This window comes from Scyliorhinus torazame, chromosome 30 (assembly GCF_047496885.1).
Source record: "Scyliorhinus torazame isolate Kashiwa2021f chromosome 30, sScyTor2.1, whole genome shotgun sequence".
In the NCBI taxonomy this organism is placed as follows: domain Eukaryota; kingdom Metazoa; phylum Chordata; class Chondrichthyes; order Carcharhiniformes; family Scyliorhinidae; genus Scyliorhinus; species Scyliorhinus torazame.
In genome coordinates, this window is record NC_092736.1 from 28,065,718 (window position 1) to 28,085,824 (window position 20,107).

General features: G+C 44.3%; 1 protein-coding gene across 4 annotated transcripts in view; it reads left to right on the top strand.

The window, feature by feature from the left end:
- Positions 1 to 20,107, top strand: part of cpeb1a (cytoplasmic polyadenylation element binding protein 1a) — a 110,925-nt gene that overhangs the window by 39,673 nt on the left and 51,145 nt on the right. For all 4 annotated transcript variants that reach the window (XM_072493054.1, XM_072493052.1, XM_072493053.1 and 1 more), the window contains exon 3: positions 19,629 to 19,814. In XM_072493054.1, coding sequence (XP_072349155.1) covers positions 19,629 to 19,814 — 186 coding nt within the window. The remainder of the gene's footprint in view (positions 1 to 19,628; positions 19,815 to 20,107) is intronic.

The window sequence follows — 20,107 nt, forward strand, 5'->3', positions numbered from 1 at the left end:
CACCCTATCTAACCCCCTGATCATTTTTGTATGCCTCTATTAAGTCTCCTCTTAACCTTCTCTGCAACGAAAACAACCTCCGGTCCATCAGCCTTTCCTCATAAGATTTTCCCTCCATACCAGGCAACATCCTGGTAAATCTCCTCTGCACCCGCTCCAAAGCCTCCACGTCCTTCCTATAATGCGGTGACCAGAACTGTACGCAATACTCCAAATGCGGCCGTACCAGAGTTCTGTACAGCTGCAACATGACCTCCTGACTCCGGAACTCAATCCCTCTACCAATAAAGGCCAACACGCCATAGGCCTTCACAACCCTATCAACCTGGGTGGCAACTTTCAGGGATCTATGTACATGGACACCTAGATCCCTCTGCTCATCCACACTTCCAAGAACTTTGCCATTAGCCAAATATTCCGCATTCCTGTTATTCCTTCCAAAGTGAATCACCTCACACTTCTCTACGTTAAACTCCATTTGCCACCTCTCAGCCCAGCTCTGCAGCTTATCTATATCCCTCTGTAACCTGCTACATCCTTCCACACTGTCGACAACACCACCGACTTTAGTGTCGTCTGCAAATTTACTCACCCACCCTTCTGCGCCTTCCTCTAGGTCATTTATAAAAATGACAAGCAGTAACGGACTCCAGAACAGATCCTCGTGGTACGCCACTTGTAACTGAACTCCATTCTGAACATTTCCCATCAACCACCACCCTCTGTCTTCTTTCAGCTAGCCAATTTCTGATCCACATCTCTAAATCACCCTCAATCCCAGCCTCCGTATTTTCTGCAATAGCCTACCGTGGGGGACCTTATCAAACGCTTTGCTGAAATCCATATACACCACATCAACTGCTCTACCCTCGTCTACCTGTTCAGTCACCTTCTCAAAGAACTCGATAAGGTTAGTGAGGCATGACCTACCCTTCACAAAGCCATGCTGACTATCCCTGATCATATTATTCCTATCTAGATGATTATAAATCTTGTCTCTTATAATCCCCTCCAAGACTTTACCCACTACAGACATGAGGCTCACTGGTCTATTGTTGCCGGGGTTGTCTCTGCTCCCCTTTTTGAACAAAGGGACCACATTTGCTATCCTCCAGTCCTCTGGCACTATTCCTGTAGCCAATGATGACATAAAAATCAAAGCCAAAGGTCCAGCAATCTCTTCCCTGGCCTCCCAGAGAATCCTAGGATAAATCCCATCAGGCCCCGGGGACTTATCTATTTTCAGCCTGTCCAGAATTGCCAACACCTCTTCCCTATGTACCTCAATGCCATCTATTCTAATAGCCTGGGTCTCAGCATTCTCCTCCACAACATTCTTTTTCCTGAGTGAATACTGATGAAAAATATTCATTTAGTATCTCGCCTATCTCTTCAGACTCCACACACAACTTCCCATCCCTGTCCTTGACTGGTCCTACTCTTTCCCTAGTCATTCGCTTATTCCTGACATACCTATAGAAAGCTTTTGGGTTTTCCTTGATCCTACCTGCCAAATACTTCTCATGTCCCCTCCTCGCTCGTCTTAGCTCTCTCTTTAGATCCTTCCTCGCTACCTTGTAACTATCCATCGCCCCAACTGAAACTTCACACCTCATCTTCACATAGGCCTCCTTCTTCCTCTAACAAGAGATTCCACTTCTTTGGTAAACCACGGTTCCCTCGCTCTACGCCTAACTCCCTGCCTGACCGGTACATACTTATCAAGAACACGCAGTAGCTGATCCTTGAACAAGCCCCATTTATCCAGTGTGCCCAAAACTTGCAGCCTACTTCTCCACCTTATCCCCCCCAAGTCACGTCTAATGGCATCATAATTGCCCTTCCCCCAGCTATAACTCTTGCCCTGAGGTGTATACTTATCCCTTTCCATCATTAACGTAAACGTCACCGAATTGTGGTCACTGTCCCCAAAGTGCTCTCCTACCTCCCAATCCAACACTTGGCCTGGTTCATTACCCAAAACCAAATCCAACGTGGCCTCGCGTCTTGTTGGCCTGTCAACATATTGTGTCAGGAAACCCTCCTGCGCGCACTGTACAAAAAATAACCCATCTAATGTACTCTAACTATCTTTTCCAGTCAATATTTGGAAAGTTAAAGTCTCTCATAATAACTACCCTGTTACTTTCGCTCTTATCCAGGATCATCCTCGCCATCCTTTTCTCTACATCCCTAGAACTATTTGGAGGCCTATAGAAGACTCCCAACAGTGTGACCTCTCCTTTCATGTTTCTAACCTCAGCCCATACTACCTCGGAAGAAGAGTCCCCATCTAGCATCCTCTCTGCCACCGTAATACTGCTCTTGACTAGCAGCGCCACACCTCCCCCTCTTTTGCCTCCTTCTCTGAGCTTACTAAAAGACCTAAACCCCGGAACCTGCAACATCCATTCCTGTCCCTGCTCTATCCATGTCTCCGAAATGGCCACAACATCGAAGTCCCAGGTACCAACCCATGCTGCCAGTTCCCCTACCTTATTTCGTATACTCCAGGCATTGAAGTAGACACACTTCAAACCACCTACCTGAACACTGGCCACCTCCTGCGACGTCAAATCTGTGCTCCTGACCCCTCTACTCTCATTCTCCCTTACCCTAAAACTACAATCCAGGTTCCCATGCCCCTGCTGCTGGTAGCATTGTGGATAGCACAATTGCTTCACAGCTCCAGGGTCCCAGGTTCGATTCCCGGCTTGGGTCACTGTCTGTGCGGAGTCTGCACATCCTCCCCGTGTATGCGTGGGTTTCCTCTGGGTGCTCCGGTTTCCTCCCACAGTCCAAAGATGTGCAGGTTAGGTGGATTGGCCATGATAAATTTCCCTTAGTGTCCAAAATTGCCCTTAGTGTTGGGTGGGGTTACTGGGTTTTGGGGATAAGGTGAAGGTGTTGACCTTGGGTAGGGTGCTCTTTCCAAGAGCCAGTGCAGACTCGATGGGCTGAATGGCCTCCTTCTGCACTGTAAATTCTATGATAAACCACTATGCTACCATGCTTATCAAATGCTTTTTTGGAAGTCCATGTACACCACAGCCGCATTACTGTACCAACTCTGTTACCTCCGAACTCCTCTGATCTCGCATCTAGTCATTAAATCCATGCTTGCTTTGCTTGGATGGGCCTTTGCCCCACAATCCTTTTAATACCTTGGATTAATATTAGTCAGTAATCTACTATCACTTTGTGGAAAAGAATTCCAACCTTGCTATCCTTTTGTAGTGGCAAGTATTTTGGGTAGAAATCCAATGCTGAAGAACTTTGGTGTGGTTTTTTTTAGTACAGACCACCTGCATTATCACTCTGGCTGTTTGGCCCACTGCATTTCTACATAACGAAAGCGGGTGGCTGCAAAAGCACTGCATGTTAAAGTGCCATTGAGCAAAAATGATAGTTTTGGTCATTACACAGCGTTGTGGTAATCCCAATGACATCTTTTCAAAAAGTTTGCTGTTGGAACAGATTTCTGCTTGTCTGGTGGCTGAGAAATATATAGGAGGAATAATGGTTTTTATGTTTATTTCCACCTCCTTTAGGATCTTGTATGAAGTCAGTAAATGGACTGCAATTCTAGACAATGGGATGGAAAGGAATGCTTTGTTGGCATGGACTGCATTTATTCCCACTTTCTTTCGATACAATGCAGGCCAACTTTCTTTCGATTATAATGCAGGTTTGGAATTGGAAGGTTTTCTACCCTTCCTACCAATTTGTTTTTCCCAGGAGGCATTTTCAGTCACCCATGTGTAGAGATCTGCTCTACAGAAAATAATTTTGTCTTGGGCAAGATCCTTTTGGAGGACCAATCAATATTGTTTCCTGTAGTCCAGTAGCACTTTGTCAGGAAACAGTTCTACATGATGCATCTGCCTGTTGGTGGATTGTTAGCTTCAACTGTGGTTAAAGTAGCACTCCTTTTGGTTGCAAACTGCAACAGACTTCAGAACCGCCAACTTATCAGATGCCTGGCAATGAGAATCGAAGCTTGAAGCATATTTCCTTACTGCCAAGTAAGGCCATGCTCGTTATTCCCAGGGTACCAAAGACTGCAAGCGTTTATTTTTAAATTGAATTGGGTGGGTTATTTCCCATTTTTGAAGTCCGTGTTCATTCCATTATTCTGTCTCCTCCGCTGCTACTATGACTGCAGAATTTTTGTCGTTTTTATATGGTGGTCAGCAGGGAAGGGAAAGCCTAGAGGTGACTGCTGGCCTAGTTTGGGTTGTCTGTCACAGGTTGCGATTCCTTTTCTACATAAAATGCAAGTTGATTAACACCAAACTGCTCCTGGAACAACCCAGTGTAGACAGCACTACCCGACCCACTTGGTTTCCATTGTCCAGGCCTGCTTCATATCCTGCATACATAGCCATTTGCTACCCTGCATCCGGATAATATTCTGCTGGCTGTTGTGTATTGACTTCTGGTCTCCTAAAGTATTGAATTTCAAATCATCGTCTTGTGTTTTTTTTTAGATTTCTTCGTGTCCCCACAACTACCCATTCAACTGTCTCCAGGCCATGTGGGCGGCACAGTAGCACAGCGGTTAGCACAGTTGCTTCACTGCTCCAGGGTCCCAGGTTCGATTCCCGGCTTGCGTCTGTCTGTGCGGAGTGTGCACGTTCTACCCATGTCTGCATTGGTTTCCTCCCACAGTCCAAAAGTGTGCAGGTTAGGTGGATTGGCCACGCTAAATTGCCCTTGGGTTAGGTGGGGATACTGGGTCATGGGGACAGGGTGGAGGTGTGGGCATAAGTAGGGTGCTCTTTCCAAGATTTGATGGGCCGAATGGCCTCCTTCTGTACTATAAATTCTTCTGTACTGTAAATTCTATCATCTATGACGCCCTTCTCAAAATTGTGGTCTCTTGCTGTCTCCCTTTTGCATCGCATTCAAACTTTAATCTTTCCCTAAAGCTTTCCAATTCTTCAAGTTCACTTTTGACCAGGTCTGGTTATTCGTAACTATCTTTGTTCAGCTTTGCATCCAATTTTGTCATCTTTGACATTAAAGATCTCTATAAATGAGGTATCTTGAATATGATGCCAGGTGGAGCAGTGGTTAGCACTGCTGCCTCACAGCGCTGAGGACCCAGGTTTGATCCTGGCCCCAGGTCACTGTTCAAACCCTTCCCCCCCACAACCCAAAAAGATGTGCAGGGTAGATTAATTGACCATGCTAAATTGCCCATTGGAAAAATAAGGAATTAGGTACTCTATTTTTATACAAGAAATTATTTAAAAATAACTTGATATATGATGTCTTTCTATTGAACTACAAGATAGTAGTTCTGAACAATGTCATTTTGGATTGATCGTTCTCCACGATGCTGCCAGACCCGAGTTTATTCAGCACCTGTTTGTTCTGGCTGCATTCTGGGAATTTGGAAATTGAAACTTGCCTGTACAAAAAGTGTAATACTGAGGTGTTTGTGCTTCCTTGGGGAAAGGCTTGTGCCTTATTTTAGAAAAAATAAACCGGGGAAGAAAATATTTTATTGATGCATTTATAATTTTAACAATTAACGAGAACAAAAAGACAACAATATCCGCAACCTGATTTGTAGAACAGACCAATATAAAATTGATAGTCTTTCTGCCTGGAGTGGTGGCAGAGCAGGTCACATGACCTGTGCACTGGGTTGAAGAGACTCCTCCATTTTGTTAGCAGTAAGCAACAGTTTTGTAATAGAGGGTTAGTGCAACACAGGTCAGGATCTCAAGAGAGCAGCTCAATCCAGTGAGCTCCAAGGCCTCTGGTGAACAGTCCATTGAACAGAACAGCCCATTGAACAAAGCACTATAAAGATTTTTTTAAAGGTATACTTTATTGTGCTAATGCATCAGACATGAAGCCCATGTGTGATGTATGTAGGGAAGTACTGACAAATGAAGGACTAGAACCAGAAGACTAAGCATGGTGAGTTTAAGAACAAACCTTTGATTTTTTTTTTAAAGGATGCAGTGAGAACTTAAATTGTCAGCTGAAGGCCTCAGCTGGAATGTTACATTGAATGATGAGCACAGTTAGCCTCTTGATAGCTAATAATTTTTATTAGTTACAAGTAGGCTTACATGAACAGCAATGAAGTTACTCTGAAAATCCCCAGTCACCACACTCCGGCGCATGTTCGGGTACACTGAGGGAGAATTCAGAATGTCCAATTCACCTAACAGCACGTCTTTCGGGACTTGTGGGAGGAAACCAGAGCACCCGGAGAAAACCCACGCAGACACGGGGAGAACGTGCAGACTCCGCACAAACAATGACCCAAGCTGGGAATCGAACCCGGGTCCCTGGTGCTGTGAAGCAACATAAGAACTAGGAACAGGAGTAGGCCATCCGGCCCCTCGAGCCTGCTCCGCCATTCAATTAGATCATGGCTGATCTTTTTTGGACTCCGCCCCACTTTCCGGCCCGAACACCATAACCCTTAATCCCTTTATTCTTCAAAAAACTATTTATCTTTATCTTAAAAACATTTAATGAAGGAGCCTCAACTGCTTCACTGGGCAAGGAATACCATAGATTCACAACCCTTTGGGTGAAGAAGTTCCTCCTAAACTCAGTCCTAAATCTACTTCCCCTTATTTTGAGGCTATGCCCCCTAGTTCTGCTTTTACCTGCCAGTGGAAACAACCTGCCCGCATCTATCCTATCTATTCCCTTCATAATTTTATGTTTCTATAAGATCCCCCCGCATCGTTCTAAATTCCAACGAGTACAGTCCCAGTCTACTCCGCCTTGCCTCGTAATCCAACCCATTCAGCTCTGGAATTAACCTAGTGAATCTCCTCTGCACACCCTCCAGCACGTCCTTTCTCAGGTAAGGAGACCAAAACTGAACACAATACTCCAGGTGTGGCCTCACTAACACCGTATACAATTGCAGCATAACCTCCCTAGTCTTCAACTCCTTCCCTCTCGCAATGAAGGACAAAATTCCATTTGCCGCCTTAATCACCTGTAAACCAACTTTTTGCGACTCATGCACTAGCACACCCAGATCTCTCTGCACAGCAGCATGTTTTAATTTTTTATCATTTAAATAATAATCCCTTTTGCCGTTATTCTTACCAAAATGGATAACCTCACATTTGTCAACATTGTATTCCATCTGCCAGACCCTAGCCCATTCACTTAGCCTGTCCAAATCCCTCTGCAGACTTCCAGTATCCTCTGCACTTTTTGCTTTACCACTCATCTTAGTGTCGTCTGCAAATGTGGACACATTGCCCTTGGTCCCCAACCCTAAATCATCTATGTAAATTGTGACCAATTGTAGGCCCAACACAACCCTGAGGGACACCACTAGCTACTGATTGCCAACCAGAGAAACACACATTAATCCCCACTATTTGCTTTCTATTAATTTACCAATCCTCTATCCATGCTACTACTTTCCCCTTAATGCCATGCATCTTTATCTTATGCAGCAATCTTTTATGTGGCACCTTGTACCTTGTCAAAAGCTTTCTGGAAATCCAGACATACAACATCCATTGATTCCCTGTTATCTACTCCACTGGTAATGCCCTCAAAAAATTCCACCAAATTAGTGAAATTACCTGGGTATTCTAGTGCACTAAATTAGTTAGGCATGACCTGCCCTTGTGAACCTATGCTGCGTCTGCCCAATGGGACAATTTCCATCCAGGTGCCTCGCTATTTCTTCCTTGATAGATTCCAGCATCTTCCCTACTACTGAAGTTAAGCTAACTGGCCTATAATTACACGCTTTCTGCCTACCTCCTTTTTTTTTTTTTTTTAAACAGTTGTCACGTTTGCTAATTTCCAATCCGCCGGTACCACCCCAGAGTCTAGTGAATTTTGGTAAATTATCACTAGTGCATTTGCAATTTCCCTAGCCATCTCTTTTAACACTCTGGGATGCATTACATCAGGGCCAGAGACTTGTCTACCTTTAGCCCCGTTAGCTTGCCCATCACTACTTCCTTAGTGATGATGATCATCTCAAGGTCCTAAGCTGTCATAGCCTCATTTCCATCAGTCACTGGCATGTTATTTGTGTCTTCCACTGTGAAGACCGACCCAAAAAACCTGTTCAGTTCCTCGGCCATTTCTTCATCTCCCATTATTAAATCTCCCTTCTCATCCTGTAAAGGACCAATATTTACCTTGGCCCTTTTTTGTTTTATATATTTGTAGAAACTTTTACTATCTGTTTTTATATTCTGAGCAAGTTTACTCATAATCTATCTTACTCTTTATAGCTTTTTTAGTAGCTTTCTGTTGCCCCCTGAGGATTTCCCAGTCCTCTTGTCTCCCACTAATCTTTGCCACTTTGTATGCTTTTTCCTTCAATTTGATACTCTCCCTTATTTCCTTGGATATCCACGGTTGACTTTCCCTCTTTCTCCCGTCCCTCCTTTTTTTGTTGGTATAAACTTTGCTGAGCACTGAAAAATCGCTTGGAAGGTTCTCCACTGTTCCTCAACTGTTTCACCATAAAGTCTTTGCTCCCAGTCTACCTTAGCTAGCACTTCTCTCATCACATTGTAATCTCCTTTGTTTAAGCACAAAACACTAGTGCTTGATTTTACCTTCTCACCCTCCATCTGTATTTTAAATTCCACCATATTGTGATCGCTCCTTCCGAGAGGATCCCTAACTATGAGATCATGAATCAATCCTGGCTCATTACACAGGACCAGATCTAGGACCACTTGTTCCCTCGTAGGTTCCATTACATACTGTTCTAGGAAACTATCGCGGATACATTGTATAAACTCTTCCTCAAGGCTGCCTTGACCGACCTGGTTAAACCAATCAACATGTAGATTAAAATCCCCCATGATAACTGCTGTACCATTTCTACATGCATCAGTTATTTCTTTCATTGCCTGCCCCACCATAATGTTACTATTTGGTGGCCTATAGACTACTCCTATCAGTGACTTTTTCACCTTACTATTCCTGATTTCCACCCAAATGGATTCAGCCTTATCCTCCATAGCACCGATGTCATCCCTTACTATTGCCTGGGTGTCATCCTTAAATAACAGAGCTACACCACCTCCTTTACCATCCACTCTGTCCTTCCGAATAGTTTGATACCCTCGGATATTTAACTCCCAGTCGTGACCATCCTTTAACCATGTTTCAGTAATGGCCACTAAATCATAGTTATTTACGATGATTTGCGCCATCAACTCAGTTACCTTATTCCGAACACTACGAGCATTCCGGTGAAGTACACTTATGTTGGCTTTTTTTTTTTTTTACCTCTGTTTTGAATCTTAACACCTTGATCAGTAACCTCTCCTAATTTATATTTTCTCTTAATTTTCCTTGTCGTTGACCCGATACGCGTCACTTTCCATTTGTTTTTTGCTTCCCGTTTTAGTCCTTTTAGTATTACTGGGCCTGTTCACTGAGCTCCCCTCAGTCACTGTACTGTCGCCTGTTTTGATTTTTGACCAAGGCTTCTCTGCCTTACGCTTCCTTCCCCCTTACTGCCTTTTGTTTCTGCCCTTGTTTTACTACCTTCCGACTTCCTGTATCGTTTCCATCCCCCTGCCACATTAGTTTAAACACACTCCAACCACTAGCAAATCTAGGACACTCTAACCACTCTAGGACATCAGTTCCAGTCCTGCCCAGGTGTAACCTGTCCAGTTTGTACAGGCCCCACCTCCCCCAGAACCGATCCCAATGCCCCAGGAATCTGAAACCCTCCCCTTGACACCATCCCTTCAGCCACGTATTCATCCTATATATCCTGTCATTTCTACTCTGACCTCTGCTAGCTTGCGTGTAGCTAAAGAGGAAATGCCCCACACTAGCAGCAATAGACATAATTTGTACAGTCCTAGATGAGAGGTTACCTGAAAAAGTGAAATGCATCCAACTTGATGTTGAAGTGGCTTGCCGAACTGATATTGCTGAAAATTTAGAAGCTCAGCTAGATCAGCACAGCAGTTCTCAATACAACTGGATGCTGTTTGATTGTGCAACCTGCTAGTTTGTTTGGTATGTTTGAAGTTGTTGAGGATTTGCTGTGCTGCCTGACATTACCAACCCACGCTACTGGCGCAGAGATTTATGAAGCATTGAATAGTTACGTGGCTGGATAATGCGGGCTCAACTGGGTTCATTGCAGAGGAACAACAAGTGATAGAGCAGCCAATTTTATGGAAAAAAACAAGTTATGATCCAGATTAAGACGCAGCTTGCTTGGAATCATTGTTTAATTCATCGTGAGGCATTGGCATGGAAGGATGGATGTTGAAAGGAGTTGTGAATTTCATTAAACGACACACACCAAGTTATTGTTCCGATATGGGGGCTGAGCGTGCACACTTGTTCCCCACAGTACGTTCACTGTCAAGGAGTCTGATTTAGATCAAATCCACGTTTTCTTCCTTGAGAATCATCCACTCTGGCTGATCCATTTGCTGATGAAACTTAGACATCTTTTCAATGCATAGAATCATAGAATTTACAGTGCACAATTCGGCCCAGTCTGCACCAGCCCTTGGAAAAGCACCCCACTTAAGCCCACACCTCCACCCCATTCCTGTAACCGCACCTAAACTTTTTGGACACTAAGGGGCAATTTAGCGTGGTCCATGTACTAACCTCCACATCTTTGAACTATGGGAGGAAACCGGAGCACCCGGAGGAAAGAAACCAATGCTGACGTGTGAAGAACATGCAGACTCCACACTGGCTAATGCCAAGTTGCAAGGGGAGGATGATTGCTTTCGGCACTGAAATCAATGCTTTACGAAAGTCATTGAAGTGCAAAGCCAAAACTATTACATGTTCCTTACACTGCTACGACCCATCAAGAAAAGTGTTAGTCAGGGGACTGGCAAGCCTTATTCAGTTATTCTGGGAACAGCTTTTGTCACTACCTGGGCAAAAAAGTTTGGGAAAAATGTTGGCTTAAAACAAAATTCAGTTTCATTGGAAAATTACTGCTGGGTAAACTAATTGGAGTCACAACTGTGAAATATCTGGAACATCAGTTGTAGGACATTTTACTAAATATAAAATGCAAACTGGCTGATTTATTTTCCCAGTGGAAAGAATTTTTGACCACTTGAGGTGATGATGCAGCTGTACAAAACTTTGATAAGGCCACATTTGGAGTAGTGTGCGCAGTTCTGGTTGCCTCATTTTAGGAAGGATGTGGAAGCTTTTGAAAAGGTGCAGAGGAGATTTACCAGGATGTTGCCTGGAATGGAGAGTAGGTCTTGCGAGGAAAGGTTGAGGGTGCTAGGCCTTTTCTCATTAGAACGGAGAAGGATGAGGGGCAACTTGATAGAGGTTTATAAGATGATCAGGGGAATAGATAGAGTAGACAGTCCGAGACTTTTTTCCCGGGTGGAACAAACCATTCCAAGGGGACATAAATTTAAGGTGAATGGTAGAAGATATAGGGGGGATGTCGGAGGTAGGTTCTTTACCCAGAAAGTAGTGGGGGCATGGAATGCACTGCCTGTGGAAGTAGTTGAATCGGAAACATTAGGGACCTTCAAGCGGCTATTGGATAGGTACATGGATTACGGTAGAATGATGGGGTGTAGATTAATTTGTTCTTAATCTAGGATAAAAGTTCGGCACAACATAGTGGGCCAAAGGGCCTGTTCTGTGCTGTATTTTTCTTGTTCTGTGTATTCCTGATTTTGGGCTATTTAATAACTCCAGATCATGCTGTGGAGAATGGTGAATTGACTGGCTGGGTTGCTTTTTCCTGTTGGGAGATGTGAGTATAGGAGGGAGGGGAGTATTGTTGAAATCATTCCTCTCTCTTCTCTTCCCCCAACCCAAGCCTGTTGTCAGGCTGAGGTGGTACTGTGGCAAAATGCATATGGGCGATGGGACTGCATAGACTATATGTCTGTCAACACAAGTTTTTTGATTTGATTTATTATTGTCACGTGTATTGGTATACAGTGAAAAGTATTGTTTCTTGCATGCTATACAGACGACACATACCGTACATAGGGAAGGAAGGAGGGACTACAGAATGCAATGTTGTCATAACTAGGGTGTAGAGAAAGGATTGACTTAATAGAGTCTGGCAGCAGGGAAGAAGCTATTCTTGAGTCGGTTGGTACGTGACCTCAAACTTTTGTATCTTTTTCCTGACGGAAGAAGGTGGGATGTCCAGGGTGTGTGGTGTCCTTAATTATACTGTTTGCCTTTCCGAGGCGGTGGTTTTTCCTGCCTGAGGAAGGTTGAAGAGATGTGGTGCGTGGTGTCCTTGATTATGCTGGTTGCCTTTCCGAGGCAATGGATGGGAGGCTCGTTTGCGTGATGGACTAGGTTACAGTCACTACCGTTTGTAGTTTCCTGTGGTCTTGGGCGGAGCAGGAACCATACCAAGCTGTGATACAACCAGAAAGGATGCTTTCAATGGTGCATCCGTAAAAGTTGGTGAGTTGTAGCTGACGTGCCAAATTTCCTTGGTCTTCTGTGAAAGAGTCATTGGTGGGCTTTCTTAACTAGTGTCGGCATGGGGGGGACCAGGACAGGTGGTTGGCGATCTGGATACCTAAAAACTTCTCCCAATAAGAAAAAGCAACCCAGCCAGTCAATTGACAATGATCCTCAGCAATATGCAATGGTATAGTTAACAGTGGTCAAGTTTGTGGGGTGTCCTTGGTTTTTCTCCGAGGTAGAGTAACCAGATTATAGCTTTATCTGGTCTGTCAGGCTTGGGAAAAGCCAGTGTATTGGTTTCTAAATTTGTGTATGAACTTTCACTGTCCATTGTAAAGTTTTTGACATTTGGAGGTGCAGTGCTGCGGGCTAACTTTGTCTCTGCAACTGGTGAATTGGTGACTATGCAGGAACATTTAGTTCCCCACCAAGAGTATATTCTGCCGTTGCCACCCTCCATGCTTCCAATTAGTGTTCAGCATTGAGTACAGATTCATCAGCTGAGGGGAGAATAGAGATTAACGTGCCAGTGTCTAACCTGATGCCATGGGGGTCTGGGACATGTTGAGGACTCCCAGAGCAACTTCCTCATGACATACTACCACTATCTGGTGGTCAACCCTGCTTGTGGGACAGGACATGGGGATGGCTATGATGCTGTTGTGCAACTAGGCTGTGGGACAGCTGTCTCCAATTCTAGCACACCTCCAGATGTTAAGGAGGACTTGACGGTGCTGGGTTTTTGGGGTCTAGGTCGATGCTATGTGGTCTCTTGGGTTTCATTGTTTTTAAAATTTATAGAACAGTGATGGATAACCTAGGCTAGTGAGTGGGCCACTGATGAATGTAGATTTGTTTATATGTGGCAGTAATGTTAAAAGCCTGGGTTATGGTATATATTTAAGAACCTAGGTTAAGACATTCAGACTGTCAGCAAAAGATGCAATTAAGGAGTTGTAAAAGGTGGTGAGTGCAGTTCTGCCAAATGTTGGGGACTGGTTCTGCTCCTTAAAGGGTCGGTCAGCTGTTCTTGCACAAAATAAGTGGCCTCTGATTGCTTAACTGAGTTGGTAGCAGGTATAGTTAGTTTCCCTTGTGTTTTTTAAAATTTAGAGTACCCAATTCATTTGTTTTTCCAATTAAGAGGCAATTTAGCGTGGCCAATCCACCTAACCTGCACATCTTTGGGTTGTGGGGGCGAAACCCATGCAAACATGGAGACTGTTCAAACTCCACACGGACAGTGACCCAGAGCCAGCCAGGATCGAACCTGGGACCTCTGTGCCGTGAGACAGCAGGGCTAGTGTTTTTAACCGTTTGAATTGTAAAGCTATTTTTTTTAACATGGTTAATTGTATTCAAATTAGCTTATTTTAACATCCAGATACCTATTGGCCAGTCATCACTCCAGGGTGAAGAATCCGTGCCTCAGTTTTACAAATTTAAAAACTCTGGGGTTCTTGTCTGATATCCCAAGGTCTGTCCACTGACCCATGCCCATGATATTAATATTTTAATTCATACCAAATAGTTCATGACTTTTAAAATTTAGAGTACCAATTCATTTTTTTCAATTGGCTATTTAGTGTGGCCAACTCGCCTACCCTGAACATATTTGGGTTGTGGGGGCAAAACCCACACAAACACTGAGAATGTGCAAACTCCACACGGACAGTGACCCAGAGCCAGGATCGAACCTGGAACCTCTGTGCCGTGAGGCAGCAGTGCTATTTGCTGTGCCGCTGTGCTGTCCGTTCATGACTAGTTACAGAAAACGCTCTGATAGTTGTCACCAACCTCACGGGCAAAACAAAACCAGTACTGTGCTGGCAGCACATGCTGACAATGATTTGATTGGAAGCTGAGGGAGTGCACTCTGTCAATGGAATGCACTTCACTTCTTCACATGCCCGTTACATATCCTCTTAAATACTGGAAGGAAAAAACGCCGTGAATGGAAATCTGGCAACTCTGCACATGGGCAACAGTCAAGTGCCACTGGCTGCAGGTTTCTCACCATTGTTGTAGCGGTTTAACACCTGTCTTGCTAGGCATTTCGGGGGGCAGTGAGGCAAGGGCAGCAGATTTCCTTCCCCATAGGACATTGGTGAGCAGATGGGACTTTGGAATGATTGTTTTTTTTGTGGTTACCATTTCACCAGCTTTTTAATTACAGATTTTTATTAATTTGTAATGATGGGATTCAATCCATGCCCCCAGAAGCATTACTGTAACATTACTGTTCAAGCTCTACCAAAATGGGAGCCTATTGCCAGGAATGTTGTTTTGGATAGATTGCTATTAGAAAAAATACTGTGGTTCAATGCCTAGATTAAAAGCAGTAGCTTTACAAAGTTGATTGCAACAATAGTTCCTTTTTATGGTCCCCCTGTCTTGTGTACCACATTTATCTAGTCTTTTTGGTAGCCCAGAGCTTGGTATTACCTGATGATGCCGAAGCTTTGTGCTGAACTCATTAGGATTGCAAGATTACCCACAGTAAAAGAAAACAGCAATTTGTACTGCATTAGAAGACCATGCCAATTGGTTGGCAATTGGACTGTAGTAGAGGGGTTGTCATGGAGAATGCACTGCTGAACTACAGAAATTCAAACCTGGGCCTTGACAAAATCCTGCTGAAGAATACTGTGTTTTGCTGCACAGTAACAGTGAAATGGCTGGCTTTACCTAGTGCTCAAAATTTGAGGAACCTTACCCTTCTAGGGTAATCAAAGGCTGTGGCACTCTCCGGGCAGTGGTGGCCCTTAATGGGTTTTCCCTGGTTTATTCCTCATGACAATGCTTAGACCAGAGATTACCTACCTGATTTGAATTTGAACAGCAGACTTGGCAGTTAACTGTTCCCTGCTGTAGTCTCCAAGGCAATACAATACAATCTACTTAGCAATCAGTACTCTCTCCTCCTGCAGTATAAATTGCAGTTCCCTTTTGTTGATCTTGTAATCATTCCTGTCCCCTTTTATTGTTGATCTTGTGATCTGTCCTGATGGCAAGATGAAGCTTAGACAGCTCTTTTTCTCTGCAATATTCTAATAATGTTTGATCATGCAGGGATACAAACCACTTGGTTTCCATTTTCCCTACACTTGAGTTGATGCATCCTCATCAATTGATCAAGAAGTACTTCCACCAATTTAATTCTTCCCATTGCTATCTTTCAAGGAGAACTCTAGCCAATCTAATAGTTCCTGAACTAAATTCTCCATATGCAACATCCTCCAATCTCTTCTGTGTCTGTTGCCAAGTGCAGACATGTTTCCTGTATTATGGTGACAGAACTGCACTTCGAGCACTTTGTGCCACAACAGAATCTGTTGTGGCACAGGATGCCATTTGGCCCAGGTCTGCCACCTTCTCTCCGAATGTGCGTTGTCTGGATGCTATTTGCTGACCACCACCCACTTGCGCACATTTTCTCTTGAAATAATCCTCTAATGACCACCTCGAACACCTCAGGTGAACCTGCTTCAACAACACCTGCACCACCTTTCTCGTGTCCCATTTTCTGCTTTTGCAAATCGACTTTAAAATGTGTGCCCCCCCCTCATTTCTTGATTCTAATGGGCACAGTTTCTCCCCATCTGCAACCTCCCATGATTTTTAACATCTTTATTAAATCTGCTCTTGGCCTTCTCTCCAGGCAGAATAGTTCCAATCTATTCTTGAATCCTATCCACCTCTCTCTCGTGTTCACATGCTTGTACACCATGTTCTAGCTGACGCCTAACTTTAAGAGTACCCAGTTATTTGACTTGTCAAACAAAGAATCCTCCAAGCCTGCACCAGCCTTGCTGCCCGTCTAACCTAAAACCGCCTACAATTCTAGGGGTGGGGCATGACCCTCTATTCACATCCTATTCACGTATTTGCCAAGACTCTCCTTGAACATCACTATTGTCCGCATCCATCCACCACCTCCTACGGCAGCAAGTTCCAGGCACTCACTACCATTTTTTTTTTTTAAACTTCCCCCGAACATCCCCTCTAAACTTTGCCCTTTGCATTGTCTGAGTAATTTACTCTTCCACCCTGGGTAAAAAGCTGCAGGGGCTGTTTAGCACAGGACTAAATCGCTGGCTTTGAAAGCAGACCAAGGCAGGCCAGCAGCGCGGTTCAATTCCCGTACCAGCCTCCCCGAACAGGCGCCGGAATGTGGCGACTAGGGGCTTTTCACAGTAACTTCATTTGAAGCCTACTTGTGACAATAAGCGATTTTCATTTCATGTCCTTTCATTTCAAAAGCTTTCGGCTCTCACCTCTGTCCATGCCCCTCATAATTTTGTAGACTTGGTCGCCCCATAAGTTCCAGTGAGAACAGCATTTATTCAACCTCTCCAGGGCAAGGCGACCAAAGCCAAAGAATGGATGTGGCAGGTTGTTTTTCCAACTGGAGGCCTGTGAATAGCAGTGTGGATCTTGACCAATTGGGCCATGGGCCAATGAATGGCAGGTGGAGTTTAATTTGGATAAATGTGAGGTGATGCATTTTGGTGGATAGTATCCGGGCAGGACCTACTCTGTTAATGGTAGGGAGTTGGAGAGTTACAGAACAGATCTAGCAGTACAGGTTCATAGCTCTTTGAAGGTGGAGTCGCAGGTGGACAAGGTGGTGAAGAAGGCCTTCAGCATGCTAGGTTTTATTGGTCAGAATATTGAATACAGAAGTTGGGATGCCTTGTTGGAAGTTGTACAAGACATTGGTAAGACCACACATGGAATACTGTGTTCAATTCTGGTCACAGGATATTGTTAAACTAGAAAGAGTGCAGAAGAGCTTTAAGAGTATGCCACCAGGACTTGATGGTCTGAGTTAGAGAGGCTGGAAATGCTGGGACTTTTTTCCCTGGAGCTTGGGAGGGGGGGGGGGGGGGAGGAATCTTATAGAGGTCATTAAAATAATGAAGAGCACAGATAAGTTGGATAGTTGATATCTTTTCCCAAAGGTAGAGGGTCTATTAGGGCATAGGTTTAAGGTGAGTGGGCGAGAGATACAACAAGACCAGAGGGGAAATTTCTTCTCACGGTGGTGAGCATCTGGAACGAACTACTAGAGGCAGTGGTAGAGGCGGGTACAATTTTTTTTCTTTCAAAAAGCAGTTAGACAGTTGCATAGGCAGGGTGGGTATAGAGGAATATGGGCCAAATGCAGGCAAATGAGACTAGCTTTGTGATGGAAACTGGGTGGCATGGACCAGCTGAGCCAAAGGGCCTGTTTCCATGCTGTAAACATCTGACTTGTGGCTAATGCCCTCCATACCAGCAACACCGTGGTAAACCTCTCCTGTACCCTCTCCAAAGCCTCTACATCTTGTAGTGTGGCACACTGCAGTCAGAATTACAGACCACCCGGCCTTTAAGTTGGTGGATAAATTATTCTAATATTCTACCAGGGCAGTTTCTGGTCCATTGCTGCCCTGCACAGTGAGTTTTGCTGTGTTGCAATTTTAAATTTAATTTCTCCATAATCTTTTAATGACACCCAAGGCATTAGGAAGACATGATGCCACAAAGAAAAGAGGTGGTACTGCCAAATCTAATTTGACGAGGTCTCATGGCAGACTGGTCAGAAAAGTGATCTCCTGGGATACAGGGGAAGGTGGCAGGGCTGGTGGCCCCGTGACGGTTAATAGTAGTTAGGTTTCCAGTGTGCTCCATGTTGGGGCTCTTGCTATTTATTGTATATACTAATGATTTGGACATAGTGTGGGTGGTCAGATTGGGAAAATGTGCAGATGGGGGGGGGGGGGGGGGGGGAGGAGAGAGAGGAGGAATTTGGCTGTAGAGTTGATAGTGAAGATAGTTGACTCCAGAATTATATCCATGATTTAGTAGTGGGCTAAGAGGCAAATGGAATTCAATCTGGAAAAGTGAGAATGCATTTTGGGAACGGTAAATAAAGCAAGAAATACTCGGAAAGCATGAGAGGGTTTGAGGAAATGAGATACCAGGGCATGCCCACAGCTCCTTGAAGGTGGCAGGGTAGGTGGTAAAGAAAGCATATGGGCTGCTTTCTTTCAATGGGTGAGGTATTGAATACAAAAGTGTATAGTTCTAGTCACTGCATTACAGTAAGGACACAATCACTGTGGCGAGAGTGTGTAAAATGTTGCCAGGCCTTAGAAATTGCAGCTATGAGACTGATTTGAGGGGCCTAGACAGGGTGGCCAGAAAAGACTGTTTTTCCCCTTAGCTGAGGGGTCTGTCACCAGGGGCATATATTTAAGGTGGTTGTTAGGATTAGAGAGGTTTAGGATTAGAGGGATTATGAGGTAAAATGTTTTTGGCCAGAGGGTGGTGGGCACCTGAAATTCACTGCCTAAGATGGTGGATTGAGACTGAGAGACACCTGGACCTGTATCTGAAGTACTGTAACCTGCAAGACTATGGACCACATGCTGGAAAATAGTGTTGGAATGAGCAGCTGGTTTCTTTTGCCTTTGGCTGGCTGGCTTTTCCTGCAGCATAACTCTTCATGGTTCTACACATTGCGTTAAAGTTGGAAGTCAGAAAAAAATTACACCGTACACCAGTGCCAAACCATACTCCTGATAACTAGGTTCCTGGAAATTTATAGCTTAGTTATTGCGGAGTAAAATATAGCTGAAATGGGTTCCTTTTTTAAAAAATTCCCATCTAGCTTGTTCTCTGGTGGTAGGATGTGTCTTTTTCCTCAAGGTGGCATCAGTATCTTCTGCATAGAAAATTGAGCACAGTCAAGTCAGACACTGTTTCTAAGTTGAAGTAAACAGACTGTGCTAGCATAATTATTCAGCTTGTTCTGCATTTGCTGATTCAGGGCTGTAGCCAGCAGTTGGAGGTAATCCAGGGCCAAGTATTATGAAGGGGGGAGGAGAATGTGGTGGCGCAACTGTTACAGTACAGTTCGAGCTGCCTGCTCACTGTCACCAGAGCTCCAAGCTAATTTTTAATACAAAGATTTGTGCGATCCTCGAACAGGCAATCCAAGATCAACTTAGTTTCCGTGAATGTTTTAATTTCTTGCAAGTGATGTAATTCACAGTAGTGTGCGAGTGCATCAGCAGTTCAGTCACATGCAGGACGAGTCACTGATGCAGTCCAAGATACATGGCAATTTTATAGGGCACACTCGCAGGGTAGAAGCCAGGCAGATGGGTTGCAACTAAGTGTAATCTTGAAACGTTTTTAATCTCTTGCAGATTTGAACAAAATTGACGCAGGTACTGGCAGCAGAATGCTGTTTCCCACATCTGCACAAGATTTATCCCGAGGCCTCCCAGACACTATGGACCTATGCTTGGGCCTCCAGTCTCTGAATCTGACTGGGTGGGACCGACCATGGAGCACCCAGGACTCCGATTCTGCAGCAAGGGCTAGTTCATCGGGTAAGTGCAACATTATTCTTTATCCCCCACCTCTTTCTTTCTCTCACCTCCCACCACCCCTTCCAATTTTACCAGATTTAAAGATAATTTTGAACCAGCTAGATAAATCCTAATTTGATGTGTTTGACCAATTCCCGCAGTGTGGGCTTTTATTAAATTGGTGTGTACCCTTCAGTAAAATTTATGCCACTTGCATAAGGTCACCGTCTTATAAACTTGCTGCTTTGTCGAATGTATGTCGCAAGTCTTCCTGCTCTGAATTTTAGCCCAACCCATACCGGATTGACGGTCAG